Source organism: Lichtheimia ornata (genome assembly GCF_029851405.1).
Source record: "Lichtheimia ornata isolate CBS 291.66 chromosome Unknown scaffold00040, whole genome shotgun sequence".
NCBI classification, from domain to species: domain Eukaryota; kingdom Fungi; phylum Mucoromycota; class Mucoromycetes; order Mucorales; family Lichtheimiaceae; genus Lichtheimia; species Lichtheimia ornata.
The window spans coordinates 107,616-124,391 of record NW_026695360.1 but is presented as its reverse complement, the minus strand read 5'-3'; the positions used below and the strand labels follow the sequence as shown (position 1 = coordinate 124,391).

The following is a 16,776-nucleotide window of genomic DNA, read 5'->3' as shown; positions in this document are numbered from 1 at the left end:
ACAATGGGGCAGGTTGTGGATACACCCTTTGCCGGGATGAAATGAGTGGATCAGTGTCGAGTCGCTGACATCGGATTCGTACATATGCCGCAACCATGGTGTCTCGCCAAATCAGATTATCATGTGCCATTTGCTGATCTGCCCTTTGCACGCTTTATTAAAGACATCCTATTTTTAAGACCGCAAGTGTTTCTTATCGCTTCATGAGTCGACATTGGGATTCATCAATACGTATAGTTTAAAGGTAGACTTGGCATTGGAATTTTAGGGTCTTACATCGTTGTGGATATGTCCATCTACAAAGATCACAATGATGCAATGTGTACATTGTATGTGTACATGATGGCAATATTTTAGGCGAGCGGCACGGCAAATGTCGGATCTCCACCCGCGTACTTGGATTAGGGTGATGCATATGACACTGATTAACTCCGCATTTCCAAAAATGTCTTTTACGGCTAACACCATAGCCGGTCCATGCGACAACGGTCTTCCGGATACCCGATTAGGGTGACAGGCCCACCATTATAAAAAGGCTTGTTCCAAGAAGTTGTTTGCCGCATTCTATTTTCAATTACCACAGCATACAATCTTCTTTATCACATTACCATGGGCTTTACTCTACGCTTCCCAAAGTTTCTTACCAAGAACGTCAAGGATGGTGAATCAACACCACCTGAATCCAGTGAGCCATCTCCTTGCAACTCGCGTCCCACGTCTCGTACACCATCTATTCGTGAAGGTGCCTCCACTCCCGTGACACCTGAACAAAAGTATCTCTACGACCCCATGCGTCATAACAAGCGTGCCGATTACATTGGTTCCTTTGTCGATCCTATGGGCACAGGTTCAAAAGGCGGTTATTCTCAAGGCATCGATGTTACCAACACTGGTGCTTAAACATCCATCATTCATATATATCACCCCTTTCGTCTTGCATATCCCTCCCCTCCTCTCTACAATCCTAGTACCCAATACTATTAATATTATCAACAATGCATCTGCAATCATGTTATATCTTTTTCAATCCTACTACATTACATAAACGTTCTAGCATACTCTTTTTCAAACTACCTCTATGATGAATGTGTTGGTTTTAGTTTACTTGATTTGATTCAAAAACTTTTTTTGCTATGCAGCATCTCACACAAATGTTAAGGCGTGATCTGTTTCAAATTTGCACATCAGCTGTCGGGACATTTCCGAAGGGCCGACAATTATCATATGCATCATGAATGATGATGTTAATAATGGCATGATGGCTACGACTATGCTCTGATGTGCTCATGAAATGATCACACAACATTTGTTACCTAATAATCAGATCATGTTGGAAAGAGCAGTAGCACATGTCGTCATGATTGACAAACGTGCACAAGTGCAAAAAAGGGGGGAGGGAGGTAAAAATGATGTATTGCTGAGATAAGGTGATGATCCGAGAGTCGCGACAATGAGATGGCTGTACCTTGTTGCGTGAGCGTGCGCTCGGATTAACGTCTAGGCGAAAAAACTCCGAAATTTGTCATGTCGTCAGCTCCGGTTGGCATATGCCTTCCCGGTTTTGGAAACCGCCGACAAATCGGATAACCGTTTACGAGATCAAAACATATATAATACCACCATTGTTAATCGACTTCTTGTCCTTCACAACACATCACATCACAAATACTTCTTTTACATATCCAAATCATATCACAATGGCTTTCACATTCCACGTTCCCAAGTTTATCCAATCTGCCAAGTCTTCCAGGAAATCCTCAAAGTCTTCTTCAAGAGCTTCCTCTGTGAACGAACAAGCCCCATCCACTGTTCCTGCATACCACCAAAAGTATCTTTACGATCCTATGCGTTACAATCAACGTCCTGATTACGTTGGCTCCTTTGTTGATCCCATGGGTGGTCGTGCTTACTATGGCCAAAGCTACGATGTTACCAATACTGGTGCTTAAACAACACTTTTTCGCTGCATCAAGACCATACTAGCATTATCATCATTCTTACTCATTACTTATTATTGATATCCCATTTGCATACATTATCATCATTCATCATGTCATCATTCTATCATACGTCGTAAATAAATCTCATATCATGATTGCATAACTTTTTATACTCAACTCTTTATTGTCGCACGTAATGTCATTCTTTAAAAAGGAAGCAATGTAAAATTAGGTCGAGAAGGATGCATTGGGTAATAGGATGAAAGGCATTTTGTCTTGGCAAGGCATGTGTGTGTGTATATGTGCGTATGTGAGTGAGTGTGTGTGTGTGTGCCCTTTGCATGATCAACTCCGCAGACTCTGTGTGTCTCTCATGTAGAGCACGTTGGATATGAAGGAATAACCTTTTTTCTTTTTCCTTTGTTTGCTGCCGCTCTCCGCCACTCACTCAACCCCCATTGTCGATGCACGAGAAAGACAAGTCGAAGGATAAGGATTACTTGCTGGGTCTCCATTGGGCTGCCACTACTGGCAACGTCGGTAATGACTCGTTCCTGGGTTACATTTGTTTCATTTGTTGCAGATGGTTTAACCTCCTTCTATGCAACTCTCTTCCCTTCATCAGGTCTAGTCAAGTTTGCCTTGGACCATGGTGCACCTATTGACGCTGTTGTGAATGGATTCATGCCTTTGCAGCTGGCCTGTATCAGTGACAATAATATCGCAGTTGTCCAATACCTTATCGATCGAGGAGCAGAAGTAAATGCCCAGCGGTAAGTGTGTGTGTGTGTGTGTGTGTGCGTGTGTGTGTTTAAAGGGAGGGGGAGAAAGCATGCGGAGTCAGGGGTTGTTTAGATAGGTAATATGATGCTTATGAATATGCTTTTATAGTTGGTCCAAGAAGCATAGTGCAGATAAATCTCAAGCTGTGGCGGGAGCTATTGGATCGACAGCTTTGCATGTGGCGTGTGCCAATGGATGTGCCAAGATAGTCGATCTTCTTTTACGTAACGGTGCCATGGTGAATGTTAAAGACAAGTATGGATCAAGCCCATTGGATATTGCAGCAGCCAAACACCACGTGGAAATTGTACGGCTTTTGGAAACATTTGGTGCATTACAACAACAAAAACGGAGGCAACATCACCATGAACACGAGGGAAGAAGATCAATGGACGTAGCAACCATGTCACAAAGCGAAAAGGCTGAACGTTTTAGACGCCCTTCACTACCATCTGTCTTCGAGGGTAAAGCTCCACTACACGTTCCTCCAATCTCAACCTTGCCTTCCTCTCGCCGCACCACCACCGATGATGATGTCAATAAGCGTCCAGATTGGTATGGTTATGGTGTAGTCAATCAATATGACGATGACAATTACCTGTTGTCTCTCGAACGTCGAGCGTTTGGTTTGGCAGCAGCAGCAACAACAACGACAACAACAACAACAAGCAGCAATAGCAGCAGCAGTGAAGAGGGCAATACAACATCATCCACCACTCTCAATGGAAATGGCCCTACTCGACGAGCTTCATCCACATCGTTGAAACGCTGTAGTTCGGACGGTGGACATTTACGTACCACAGCTTTGATGAATGCAATGGCAGCGAACAATCCTAGCAATGGCATTGATGGTGAACCAACACCACGTCCTTCAGTAGCATTGGATGATGGCCCTGAGGCTGAAGCATTACGAGGTTTCCAGGAACGAGAAATGAAAAAGGCTTGGTGGAGTGCATTTGGTGGTCGTAAATCGATGGATGTTGCAACTTACCATTACGGCCGTGGCTCATTGGATGTGTCTCGCAAATCCCTTGATCTCAGACCTAGTCTTGACAGCTTATCGCAACTTGCGAAGAAGAGCGTTGAAGGTTTATCACGCAAGAGTGTCGATGAACGACCTAACATTCCCACGGATCACCAATACAGCGTTCCTGCCAGGCCTAGCTTTCTGTCCCGAATCGTTGGTGCATGGTCCAAAAAATGATTCCCTACATACAAACAACCCCATTTGACATATATTATACATATGCAACAACTCAACCACTGTTCTTTCACAATCTTGTCGACATATCCCAATGAAGTTCACCCATACCTCTCCCTTCTTCTTTTGTAAATAGTTTGATCGGCAGAAGAGAATACCGATTGTTTTATCCCCCATCTCAATACAACTCATTTCAAAAATCAATACTGCATGCACCATACAATCATGTGTAACAATTGAAAAGTGCTCATTGCCGTCAATATCAATCATCATGTGGCATTAACAAACAATGGATTATGTAATGCCCGCTCTATTCTTGATCATTTTACTTTCCTGCCAAGCTGACAACTACTCCAAGTTTACAAGATCTAAACACCATGTGCTCTGCTTGATAGCATGTGGAACGTCATCTACTGGTGTACATTAAGTACTTTCCCTGCTATTGACTTACAACGTTGATAGCTGAGATAGTAGTATTAGCTGCACTTATTGTAGCATGAACCCAAGCTACCACAAAGAAAGAGCAATGACACGAAAAGGATAATCACACAGGTTCATCTTCATTGTTTATTGAATTAGGCATTCCTAAACATCTCAAAAGTATGCTCAACCACCAAAGGCTACTTGTTGTATCCATGGCAACCAAAGACAATCAACACCACCCTATACTTGATATTTGTCATCTTCCATCTACTATGCTCAAGTACTGCTCAACGAAGCTGCCTACTTGTACTAACTCACTGCTGGACTAGCCCTGCCTCCATTGCTTGAATCTCCAAGGAAAAGAAAGGTAGATTGGACCCCTGCCGACTCGTTTCCATAGAGTCCATTTGGCTGAATGCACCATTCCTTTACACCCATTGCCGACATGACCGAACAGGGATATCGCTACATAGTTGTTGCACCTCTCTAGGTTCAAAACAAGAGAAAAAACAGTGAAATAGAGGCTGGAGATGCTGGAAAAGGCGTGCTATTATAGGATGGATGAGACCCACAAGTTGATGTTTAAGGATGGCAAAAACCAATTTAAAAGGCGATCGATTCTGGGGGTAATTGACACGTCCGTCAGGACCTCTGTCACTTCTTAAAATTGGAACGATACAGAGAAGATTAGCATGGCCCCTGCACAAGGATGACACTAACTCTCTGAGATGGATAGCTCTACGGAGCAAATTTTTTTTTCACTTGTTGCCTTCACTTGTATCCTCAGCTTATTGAATACATTATGTTTTTGCTTTGGACATTACATGAATGAATAGCATATCGCTTTTACGCTCAAACACTCTTTTATTATCCTTGTTCATTGATCATTGGCATAAGAGTACTCCATTGACGAGATACACTTTGTGAGTGCTTGACTGCGAGAGGCATTGTAATTGTAGTGTTCTAAGTTAAGGACCTTTTGGACACTTGAAAGGCATGCGAGGTGAATTTGGAGTACATGGTCATGAGCGAACGGGCGACATCGAAAGCAGCAACTCGGCCCAAAGCATAATGAAAACATCTCCTCTCAACATCATCAATGTCCCCTCTTGATTTCCGGTTATTGGATAGCAGATACCCATCATCATAATGTCCCATCCTCATCCAATAAAACAGTAGAGGTATACGCCCTTCCGGATCGGCGTCAGAGGCACATCACGCATCACCAATAAACCACATCTTGACGGAATAGCACTCGCACCACCATTGTTGACTTGTTGAAAAAACGTCCAAGGCATTCGCATAGGCACTTGAGAAATGATATACACATGGCGGCACCCATGACAAACGTTGCTGGGATGATCCACAACGAAATGAGGCGACTTGTAGATAGCTGATTTCCAGAGCATTAAAACGATACTCGACAACCGCAGCCATAAGATGATGATGGAATATGCTCATGTCTCAAAGATTGCAGATTGATGATAGTCGTTTTTTTCAAAGCAATAGCACTCGGCGACAATAACAAGGAGACCAAAAAGCCTGGAGATGATGAAGCCTATACTTGGTCGTACGCCATACGAACAAAGGATGCATATTTAGATTGAGATGGCACCGATTTCCACTGTGACGACATGGTCGTCTCCCCAAGACAGTACAGCACAATGGCATCCTAGACGTGTTGTTGATATATAACATAGCCGAGCGAGAGCCTGCCACTCTGTTCCTTCCGTAAGTTCACTTGAAGGCGACATATCCTGAAATGAGCAGTTTACCTTGATGTGCTTCTCAATAGCATCCTTTCCTCAAACAACCGCCTTCTCGTTCATCCCATCCATATTGTGCTGCTGCTGTTTCATTGTAAGGCTCGTTAATTATCAGGTCTTGCTTTGTAGATCCAATGTCACTATGCGTACCAATGAACAACAACGACCAGCCTCCAGCGTTATTTTTGAATCCAATGAACTTGTTACTACCACAGGTATCATCATCATCCAACATGTTCGAGCTGCCATAAACGCAATGTGAGATAACAAGAACAGCCTTGCCTTTCCTGCCAACATACCCAAACGGTATTCCTGGCGCGAGTCATGTAACGAATAACACGATACCCCTTTGGATCTTGTACAAACTAGAAAACAGCAACCTACACGCGAACTTTAGTACCCCAATGTCCAACTTGGATAATAAAGCAATGCAGCGATTGAACGTACTTGTCCTGTTGCCATGGAAGGTTGAGTCATGGGTTGATTGCGCACGTCCTTGTTGTTGAATGTCTGCAACTGGAAAGTATCGCCATTGACCACCGGTACACCCAATTGACGCTGTACAATGGAAAGCATTCCAGCTGTTAATGTGTTGTAGTTTGTAAATGGTGACAAGCTTACCTTGCTTTGTGAAGCGGGAGTGGAGAAGAAGGGGCTCTTTGTCTTCTTAATTTGTGAACGCGTTTCCATCCCAACCCACTCCGCCTGTTACAGTTACGGCTGTGATTGTGTACCTCAACAATAGCTTATACACGTTGATAGATATGGATAACCACTATTCGAGATATCAACTAAACATAGTTCGCGTAATCAAGCTATCCATGTTTTTACTCTGGGCGGGATTGGCACATCAATGCATCTCGACACCTCTTGTACAACCACCATCCTGTGATCCCCCCTACCCACCGTACAAGGTGGTATCCTTTTATAGATTCACCATCATTCTCATGGTCATAATGGGTTACCTTCTTCATCGTTGGATGCTCGTGCATAAACAGCCAACAATGCCCAAAAACAATCAACGTCATCCCATTTATGCAGCAACCTGTCAAGGGTATGTGTGTAACCACTGCTACGTGTCATTTTACTCAGTTCATCATCACCTTGCTTATAGTGCTCTCGACACCATCCATTAGCTGTAAGCGTGATGTTATATGAAAAGAGGTCGTTGTTCATTGTCAAGTAGTATGACTATAAGAGCATCTCCAATGGTGGAGCTAAGTGTCAAATTGACTCCGATTTTACACGGTTTAATCTCCCAATGGTGGAGCCAAAAGGAGAGTCAATTTAGCACCCGGAGTCAAAATTGCAGCCCGACCGTGTATAATACACGGCGCCGTCTAAGCCGTGTAAATTATCTTTGACAGCACAAATCGCTTTTATCACATCTTTTATGCTATCTTCTTTAACCATATTAACGCTTCCGTACCATTACGTTGTCTTCAATAACTATATCAAAGCTCGTTATCTTCGTCAGCCATATCAAAGCATTCCTAGGGTTACGTCATCTTCTTTAACCATAAAAAAATGCCGAATTGGACAAGTCCATCGTACGATGAATACATTCTATGCATTCAAGTTCATCATCATAATCATCATCAAAGAGCTACCCAAGTATACGACGAGTAGACATAATAAAAGAGAGTGATAAAGGGCGAAAAGAGCTAACATGGTGTACAAAAAACTATGTTTAGGTCCAACCATTGTGGAATCAGGCAAAGCTATGGTGATCCTATTAAAACTCTGAGGGTAGTTACACAAAACATAGCTCCCAACCATTGGAGAAGCTCTAATAGAGCAAAAGATGCCGAGGGGCGTGTTTGTGTAACTTGAGTCATTCAGCACAGTCGATGCATGATTCTTGTACACTATTTAGGAATGGTTCAAAATGCCAGCTAATAACCTAGTCCTCCCATTCTCCATTGTTGCCCAATCCAATGCATACGAACGATTGTCCTGCTCCAGCCCAGCATGCCCATCATTCAACTTTCTTGATCCGATGATATTTGACTGAAAAACGCTCAAACACAGAAACATCATCCAATATCAGAAGAATCAAATTGGTAAGTTATTTGTAAACTGCCGGCTAATAGCCCATTCCTCCCAATCACCTTTGTTACCCAATCCAATGCATGTGGACAATTGTCCTGTTCCAGCCCATCATCTCCATCCTTCAACTTCCTTGATCTGAGGGGCTTTGATTGAACAACGCTCAAACAAAGAAGTATCATTCAACTTGAAAAAAGATCTACTTAATTTCCAGGTCTTCCACTCCCAGCCTCATGTCTCTTCCTCCCATTCTCAACTGTTACCCCATTCAAGTACAACTACCATCATGCGAACTATTGTTCTGCTTCAACCTACCCATGTCGCTCCAACAACTGCCTTGATCCGAAAGACATTGAATGAATGGCAACTCCATGGCGTGTACACAGCCTTCTTGTCACTCTTCTACAACACACGCTCTGACGCGCTTCCCTGCCACAATCCAATGTAACAGCATTCGATGCACCAGTTGCTATTAACAAGCTCTTTACTCCATCGTATCCCACAGCGTTCTTCACTTGCAGCAACGCGTCTTGCAGCCTTTTCACGTGAACAGCAGATAGCCATCATATAGAAACAGCTTTATTTACATGTAGCAACTTGCTTCAATACATACGAATTACAATGGATATGGATCTGAATGATGAAATGCTTTGGTACATGTGATGGAAGGAAGTGGATTCATTGACAGGTTTGGTTCGCTTGGCCCATTTACAACGTGATGTCTAGTTTGAATGACGCACTATCAGCCATCAACTACGCCACAATACAAGCAGTCTTCAACTGGTTGAGCTGCGATGGAAAGTGACTCAAGAAGAGAGGGACCAAGGATCTATGGGAAAGGGAGCACATCAGCAGCGATATTAGTTTGCAATGGTCATGGATGGAAGGATGCGATCAAGTGCAGTGATGAGAAGTCCTGGAATGTTGCTTTGGTTACTTGGCGCGTCATCAGCAGGAACGATGGATCGTGTCACGTGAATACGGCTGAGGATGATGATGGATTAGATGGAATTGAGAAAAGGGCTTATATCTTTGACGAAAGGAGGTGTTTCACAGCAATGGATGATATTGGGATACTGGAGCCAAAGCGTACAGCACCTACTTTGCGACCATGGATGAAAGGTGATCATGGCGACAGCAATCAAGAAAAGGATGACGCAATTATCCCTGGTGACTATATACTGTGCTTCGCCCATAGCCTATTCAATTTGGATATATTTTCCCTTATGTACCTTGTATCTACTTGATAAACATCCACAATACCGTTTCTACGTGTTCTTCGACTTTTTATTAAATGAAAATTGGATCCAACATGATACTTTGAGTATCGTACGATCAGCTTAGATGTGCAAGGGGTGGATCACTTGGTTGTTTTCTGCATTGAAAGGGGAACTGCAAACGTGAAAGGTGGAAAGCGAGATATCATATATATTTGGTAGGGGGTTGCACAGTAGGTTACACAAGTTGGTTCAGGAGTGGAGCTGCATAACTAATCGGTCGATGTGATGCGCACAGACCTAATAGCTTAATTACGAGGGCTGTTCTCAATTGAAGTCTTGAGCAGTGCTCATTCTTATGGAGCTAAGAGTATAGGATATTGTTGAGGGTACGTATAAACAGTAATAGCTGTAGCAAGCGGGGTGGCATGGAGTGCAAGAATTGGAGAGAACAGGAGGAACAAAGAGGCCACTCTTCTTCACTTCCACTTCACAAAAAAGGTAAGCGTGTCTCCATTTACAAACTACAACGCGTTAATTGCTGGCATTTCTTACAATGTACAGCGTCCATTGGGTTGAACATGTGGTCAATGGCAACACTTTCCAGTTCCAGACATTCAACAGCAAGTACGCGCGCGATCTGCCCATGACTCATGCTTCCATTGCAATACAACATGTACGTTCCATCGCTGCATTACTTTACCATTCAAGCTGGACATTGAGATACTAAAGTTCACGTGTAGTTTACTATTCTCGCGTTTATACGAGATCCAAAGGGGGCGTCGTGTGTCGTGTGTATGCTTTCCATGGTTGTCGTCAGGGAGGGTCGCAACCTATTGTTACTATGGGTATGTCGACATGAAAAGCGAATGTTATTGTTACCTTACACTTCACTTACTGTAGCTTGGACACGTTGGATTATGGTACCTCTGGCAGCAACAGGATACGGATCTCAAAGCAAGAATGCTGTATGGTTGGCTCAATGGTATGCGTGGTATTGGATCTACAAAGCAAAACATGTTAATTAACGAGCCTTGCAATGAAACAGCAGCAGCACCTACTGGATGGCATGGATATACAGTTTCTATTTGAGGCAAAGAAGCTATTGAGAAATACCACAAGGTAAGAGGTTCATTGTGGGATTGGTGTGATTCAAGTGGACTTACCAAACGCCATACAGTGGCAGAGCCTCTTTCGGCGATACTATTATTATCAAGGCTGCACGTCAAGGATGTCATTGTATAGTACTGTGCTCTCCTGGGGAATTTTGGCCCGGAAACAGTGTGACTCAAGATGCGATGGCAAGGCCAATTTGAAAAGGCATCCGCTGTGCACACGGCCTCCATCCAAGTACGGCTATTGATTTCCTTGCCTACAGAGAGAAGGTGGATATCTCTTATGATGCCAATTTCAGGATCCAATGAGAGTATGGTACATATGGTGACATACCTTGACGCTGCAGGTTGATTATTGTATTGCCTTCGGATGGTGTATTTGGTTGCAATTCCTTGTGATCACCATGGTTCACGGCGTCGTGTGCCTTCCTTACCGAGTCGTCCACAATGAGAGTTCTCAAGACGTCTTTACATTGCTTCTTTTGCGTATGGTGACAACAAAAGCGTGTGGGTTGGTTTTACTCGTTATCTCACATTGCGTTTATGGTAGGTTGAACATGTTGGATGATGGTACCTCTGGCAGCAACAGGATACGGATCTCAAAGCAAGAATGCTGTATGGTTGGCTCAATGGTATGCATGGTATTGGATCTACAAAGCGAAACCTGTGAATTAACGAGACTTACAGTGAAACAGCAGCAAGACAATATGGATGACATGGAGATACGGCTTTATTTGAGGCAATGATGCTATTGAGGAATGCCACAAGGTAAAGTGTCCATTATGGAATTTGTCCCTTCAAGTGTGCTTACGAAAGAAATATTAGGTCAGGCTCTGGTTGGGCGATTATTTTGATCAATCAGCATGTCGAGGATGTCATTGTATAGTACTGTGCTCTCCTGGGGAATTTTGGCCCGGAAACAGTGTGACTCAAGATGCGATGGCATGGCCAATTTGAAAAGGCATCCGCTGTGCACACGGCCTCCATCCAAGTACGGCTATTGATTTCCTTGCCTACAGAGAGAAGGTGGATATCTCTTATGATGCCAATTTCAGGATCCAATGAGAGTATAGTACATATGGTGGCATACCTTGGCGCTGCAGGTTGGTTATTGTATTGCCTTCGGATGGTGTATTTGGTTGCAATTCCTTGTGGTCACCATGGTTCACGGCGTCGTGTGCCTTCCTTACCGAGTTGTCCACAATGAGAGTTCTCAAGACGTCTTTGCATTGCCTCTTTTGGGTATGCTGACAACAAAAGCGTGTGGGTTGGTTTTACATGTTATCTTACATTACATTTACTGTAGCTTGAATACGTTGAATGATGGTACCTCTGGCAGCAATAGGATACGGATCTCAAAGCAAGAATGCTGTATGGTTGGCTCAATGGTATGCATGGTATTGGATCTACAAAGCGAACCCTGTTAATTAACGAGACTTACAGTGAAACAGCAGCAAGGCAATATGGATGACATGGAGATACGGTTTTATTTGAGGCATTGATGCTATTGAGAAATACCACAAGGTAAGAGTGTTCATTATGACGGGATTGGCTGGATTCAAGTGGACTTACCAACGCCATACAGTGGCAGACCCTCTTTCGGCGATACTATCATTATCACGACTGCACGTCAAGGACACCATTGTACTGTACTTTCCTGTGGAGCTCTACATGTTGTGCCCGGGGACAGTGCGACTCATGTTGCGGCCTCAGGGATTTAAAAATGCATCCTCTGTTCGCACGGCTCCATCGTTTTACGGCTATTGATCTCCTTGCCTTTAGAGAGAATATGGGTATCTCTATTGATGCACTTCATCGCGTCGATCCACAGGAGAGTACTGGTACTATGACGTTTCTTTGGCTGTGCGCTTTTATTATTACTTTACATCCTGATGGCCTATTTGGTTCCCAAGTCTGCGGGTGATGATTGCGTGATTCAGGTACGTATGACTCTCATGCTTTTGGGAGACCTTTGCTGAAACGCCTACCATTATTTAGAGGGACTATTGCAGAGCTGCTTGTCTTTTGGTGCTTAGGAGTTTACAAGATCACAGCTATGATTGCTAAGTATTGTTGGATGAGTTTGGACAATTGTTTATGATGCATCTTTTATAGGTGGATCATGTCAGCCATGGGGAAATGTTTATGTCTTTGGTGGTGTCAACCTTTATTGCGTCTCGGGTGGTTGGTTACCAAGCAACGGGCGATTTCTCTGGAGAATGTCAGCCAATGAACGTCTTTTATGAGTGTATTGTATCAGCAACAAACAACAGCATCCATATCGTTGGTGTCATATCAAGCTTTCTGGTTCTTCTCGTTATCGGCAATTCGGTGTGCATCCTGAAATGAAGGTCTCTTATCGATTGATCACATCAGCAACAAGGAACAACTTGTATATGTTTGGTATCAGCAAGCTTTCTATCTCTTGGTGGTTCTGGTTATTGGCGATTCCTTTGGTGGATCTCTACAACTATACGTGTCTTATGGATGGGTCATGTCATGAACAAGCAATGAGAGCCCGTGTTGACATCTTTTGTGTTACCAAGGTCATTCATGCATCTCGTCAAGGACTCCATCGTCAAGCTGCATTCCATACCCAATGAAAAAGGATTGGTATCTCATTCATATCGGCTATATCACTGAGTGTACACCCTTCCGCAGCTAGGATGCTGGTTTGGGCTTTTCGATTGATGATTTTTCGATTTGCATGTGGTCTTGGGCAGCACATTGGTTCGTTCTCGCTCCTTGCAAGGGCTCTTCGGCATCATGTAAGTATGCTATCTTTGGTGATACAAGTATTACTCAACCTTCTCACTGTATATTCTTATCAAGTATCGTTCCTTCGCTTACAAGCCGAGTGCCAACGTTGCGGGTCTTATCAATAAGAGAATGATTGCAAGAATCGGCTAGGTTTGGATATCAGCAGGATTTCGTGCATATGGCTATCATTGGTAAATAGTGATCCATTCGTTTCTACAACGCCTGCCAACCTCTTCGTTACTATAGTATGTGGGATATTCAGCACGCTGCATGTCTTCTAGTGCATTGGGATTTCTATGGATGCAGCTGTCATTGGATGTCGACATGTTTTCGTGCGTATGTCTATCATTGGTAAATAGTGATCTGTTCTCTTCTACAACGCCTGCCAACCTCCGCTTTTATTATAGTATGCGGGATATTCAGCGAGCTACTTCTCTTCTCATGCTTTGGACTTTTCATGGATTGCAGCTATCATTGTTAAGTATCGTTGTATTGGTTTGAAGATGGTGTACCATGTATCTTTTATAGATGAATCATACCAGCAGCATCAAGCAGCGAGATCTATAGCATCTTTCAGTATCAGCAGACTTCATCACATCATCTAATGGTTCTCGTCACCAAGTGTTGGACGTTCCCTTTTATGGGTATCTGCAACGACAAACAACAGCTTCCATGTCTTTCGGTGTCAGCAAGCCTTATCTCACCTAATTGTGGTTCTGGTTGTCGATAATTCTTTTGATGGATATCCTACTACGCATGACTGCTGTTATCGGTGGATCATATCAGCAACAAGCAAGAAGCAGGAATGAGCAACAATAGGGTCCATATCTTTGGTGTTAACAACGTTTACTTGATCCTCTGGTGGCTCTCCTTTTGGGCAATTGCTTTCAAGAATACTCTACAGCGCATGTCTCTATGGGTGTATCACATCAGCAACTAGCAACAATGTTACGTGGCCTTTTGGTGCTGTCAAGGTTTATCCATCTCTCAAGGCATTCATCATCAAGTATCGCTTGGAAAAACGGCTATCAGAATTAGTCACTGTGTCGACATCTCTGCAGCAAGGAAATGTGTTTTGGTTACTGGGTGGCATCAAACATCGTGGGTTCTCATATGGCACCGGCTAAGTATTGTTACCATTACTTCAGAGATAAATTAGTGATATGCATTTTTATAGGTCCATCATTCCATCAAGCTATATTTTTGCATGCTCTTTGGCGCCATCAGAATCCATTTGGTCTCCTTGCAGTTGTCAGTGGCGGATCCTATTGCATTGAAAGTCGAAGATCAACATTTGAATTTGGGTGGGTTTCTCAGAAGCAAGCAAGCAATCTCTATCTTATACATAGTTGTGGTTGTCAAGGATACCGTTTTCATGGTTTTGGGAATCAGCTACCTGAAAGTCGTCTCTGCATCGGTGGATCTTCATAGCAATGGTTTTATCGGTGCCATGGCGGATCTCATTCCTCAAGTACTTGTACCAGTGGTCAATGGCGATACTTTCCAGTTGCAGACATTCAACAACAAGGACGTGCGCAATCAACCCATGACTCAACCTTCCATGGCAACAGGACAAGTACGTTCAATCGCTGCATTGCTTTATTATCCAAGTTGGACATTGGGGTACTAAAGTTCGCGTGTAGGTTGCTGTTTTCTAGTTTGTACAAGATCCAAAGGGGTATCGTGTTATTCGTTACATGACTCGCGCCAGGAATACCGTTTGGGTATGTTGGCAGGAAAGGCAAGGCTGTTCTTGTTATCTCACATTGCGTTTATGGCAGCTCGAACATGTTGGATGATGATGATACCTGTGGTAGTAACAAGTTCATTGGATTCAAAAATAACGCTGGAGGCTGGTCGTTGTTGTTCATTGGTACGCATAGTGACATTGGATCTACAAAGCAAGACCTGATAATTAACGAGCCTTACAATGAAACAGCAGCAGCACAATATGGATGGGATGAACGAGAAGGCGGTTGTTTGAGGAAAGGATGCTATTGAGAAGCACATCAAGGTAAACTGCTCATTTCAGGATATGTCGCCTTCAAGTGAACTTACGGAAGGAACAGAGTGGCAGGCTCTCGCTCGGCTATGTTATATATCAACAACACGTCTAGGATGCCATTGTGCTGTACTGTCTTGGGGAGACGACCATGTCGTCACAGTGGAAATCGGTGCCATCTCAATCTAAATATGCATCCTTTGTTCGTATGGCGTACGACCAAGTATAGGCTTCATCATCTCCAGGCTTTTTGGTCTCCTTGTTATTGTCGCCGAGTGCTATTGCTTTGAAAAAAACGACTATCATCAATCTGCAATCTTTGAGACATGAGCATATTCCATCATCATCTTATGGCTGCGGTTGTCGAGTATCGTTTTAATGCTCTGGAAATCAGCTATCTACAAGTCGCCTCATTTCGTTGTGGATCATCCCAGCAACGTTTGTCATGGGTGCCGCCATGTGTATATCATTTCTCAAGTGCCTATGCGAATGCCTTGGACGTTTTTTCAACAAGTCAACAATGGTGGTGCGAGTGCTATTCCGTCAAGATGTGGTTTATTGGTGATGCGTGATGTGCCTCTGACGCCGATCCGGAAGGGCGTATACCTCTACTGTTTTATTGGATGAGGATGGGACATTATGATGATGGGTATCTGCTATCCAATAACCGGAAATCAAGAGGGGACATTGATGATGTTGAGAGGAGATGTTTTCATTATGCTTTGGGCCGAGTTGCTGCTTTCGATGTCGCCCGTTCGCTCATGACCATGTACTCCAAATTCACCTCGCATGCCTTTCAAGTGTCCAAAAGGTCCTTAACTTAGAACACTACAATTACAATGCCTCTCGCAGTCAAGCACTCACAAAGTGTATCTCGTCAATGGAGTACTCTTATGCCAATGATCAATGAACAAGGATAATAAAAGAGTGTTTGAGCGTAAAAGCGATATGCTATTCATTCATGTAATGTCCAAAGCAAAAACATAATGTATTCAATAAGCTGAGGATACAAGTGAAGGCAACAAGTGAAAAAAAAATTTGCTCCGTAGAGCTATCCATCTCAGAGAGTTAGTGTCATCCTTGTGCAGGGGCCATGCTAATCTTCTCTGTATCGTTCCAATTTTAAGAAGTGACAGAGGTCCTGACGGACGTGTCAATTACCCCCAGAATCGATCGCCTTTTAAATTGGTTTTTGCCATCCTTAAACATCAACTTGTGGGTCTCATCCATCCTATAATAGCACCCCTTTTCCAGCATCTCCAGCCTCTATTTCACTGTTTTTTCTCTTGTTTTCAACGTAGAGAGGTGCAACAACTATGTAGCAAGATCTCTGTTCGGTCATGTTGGCAATGGGTGTAAAGGAATGGTGCATTCAGCCAAATGGACTCTATGGAAACGAGTCGGCAGGGGTCCAATCTACCTTTCTTTTCCTTGGAGATTCAAGCAATGGAGGCAGGGCTAGTCCAGCAGTGAGTTAGTACAAGTAGGCAGCTTCGTTGAGCAGTACTTGAGCATAGTAG

General features: G+C 43.5%; 6 protein-coding genes across 6 annotated transcripts; all 6 read left to right on the top strand.

The window, feature by feature from the left end:
• Positions 1-609: 609 nt before the first annotated feature.
• On the top strand, positions 610-900 carry O0I10_007919 (uncharacterized protein; the record flags this gene model as incomplete). The annotated part of the gene is made up of 1 exon (XM_058487929.1): positions 610-900. The coding sequence occupies one exon, from the start codon at positions 610-612 to the stop codon at positions 898-900; it is 291 nt and encodes a 96-aa protein (XP_058341267.1).
• A 797-nt stretch (positions 901-1,697) lies between these two features.
• On the top strand, positions 1,698-1,949 carry O0I10_007918 (uncharacterized protein; the record flags this gene model as incomplete). The annotated part of the gene is made up of 1 exon (XM_058487928.1): positions 1,698-1,949. One exon carries the CDS (start codon positions 1,698-1,700, stop codon positions 1,947-1,949), a length of 252 nt encoding a protein of 83 aa, XP_058341266.1.
• Positions 1,950-2,404: 455 nt separating this feature from the next.
• Positions 2,405-3,927, top strand: O0I10_007917 (uncharacterized protein; the record flags this gene model as incomplete). The annotated part of the gene is made up of 3 exons (XM_058487927.1): positions 2,405-2,480; positions 2,566-2,713; positions 2,832-3,927. The coding sequence occupies 3 exons, from the start codon at positions 2,405-2,407 to the stop codon at positions 3,925-3,927; spliced, it is 1,320 nt and encodes a 439-aa protein (XP_058341265.1).
• A 6,008-nt stretch (positions 3,928-9,935) lies between these two features.
• On the top strand, positions 9,936-10,471 carry O0I10_007916 (uncharacterized protein; the record flags this gene model as incomplete). The annotated part of the gene is made up of 3 exons (XM_058487926.1): positions 9,936-10,055; positions 10,123-10,227; positions 10,283-10,471. The coding sequence occupies 3 exons, from the start codon at positions 9,936-9,938 to the stop codon at positions 10,469-10,471; spliced, it is 414 nt and encodes a 137-aa protein (XP_058341264.1).
• Positions 10,472-10,982: 511 nt separating this feature from the next.
• On the top strand, positions 10,983-12,261 carry O0I10_007915 (uncharacterized protein; the record flags this gene model as incomplete). Its single annotated transcript, XM_058487925.1, has 2 exons — positions 10,983-11,126; positions 12,019-12,261. The coding sequence occupies 2 exons, from the start codon at positions 10,983-10,985 to the stop codon at positions 12,259-12,261; spliced, it is 387 nt and encodes a 128-aa protein (XP_058341263.1).
• Positions 12,262-13,550: 1,289 nt separating this feature from the next.
• Positions 13,551-15,255, top strand: O0I10_007914 (uncharacterized protein; the record flags this gene model as incomplete). Its single annotated transcript, XM_058487924.1, has 3 exons — positions 13,551-13,586; positions 14,432-14,877; positions 14,991-15,255. The coding sequence occupies 3 exons, from the start codon at positions 13,551-13,553 to the stop codon at positions 15,253-15,255; spliced, it is 747 nt and encodes a 248-aa protein (XP_058341262.1).
• Between the last annotated feature and the right edge of the window lie 1,521 nt (positions 15,256-16,776).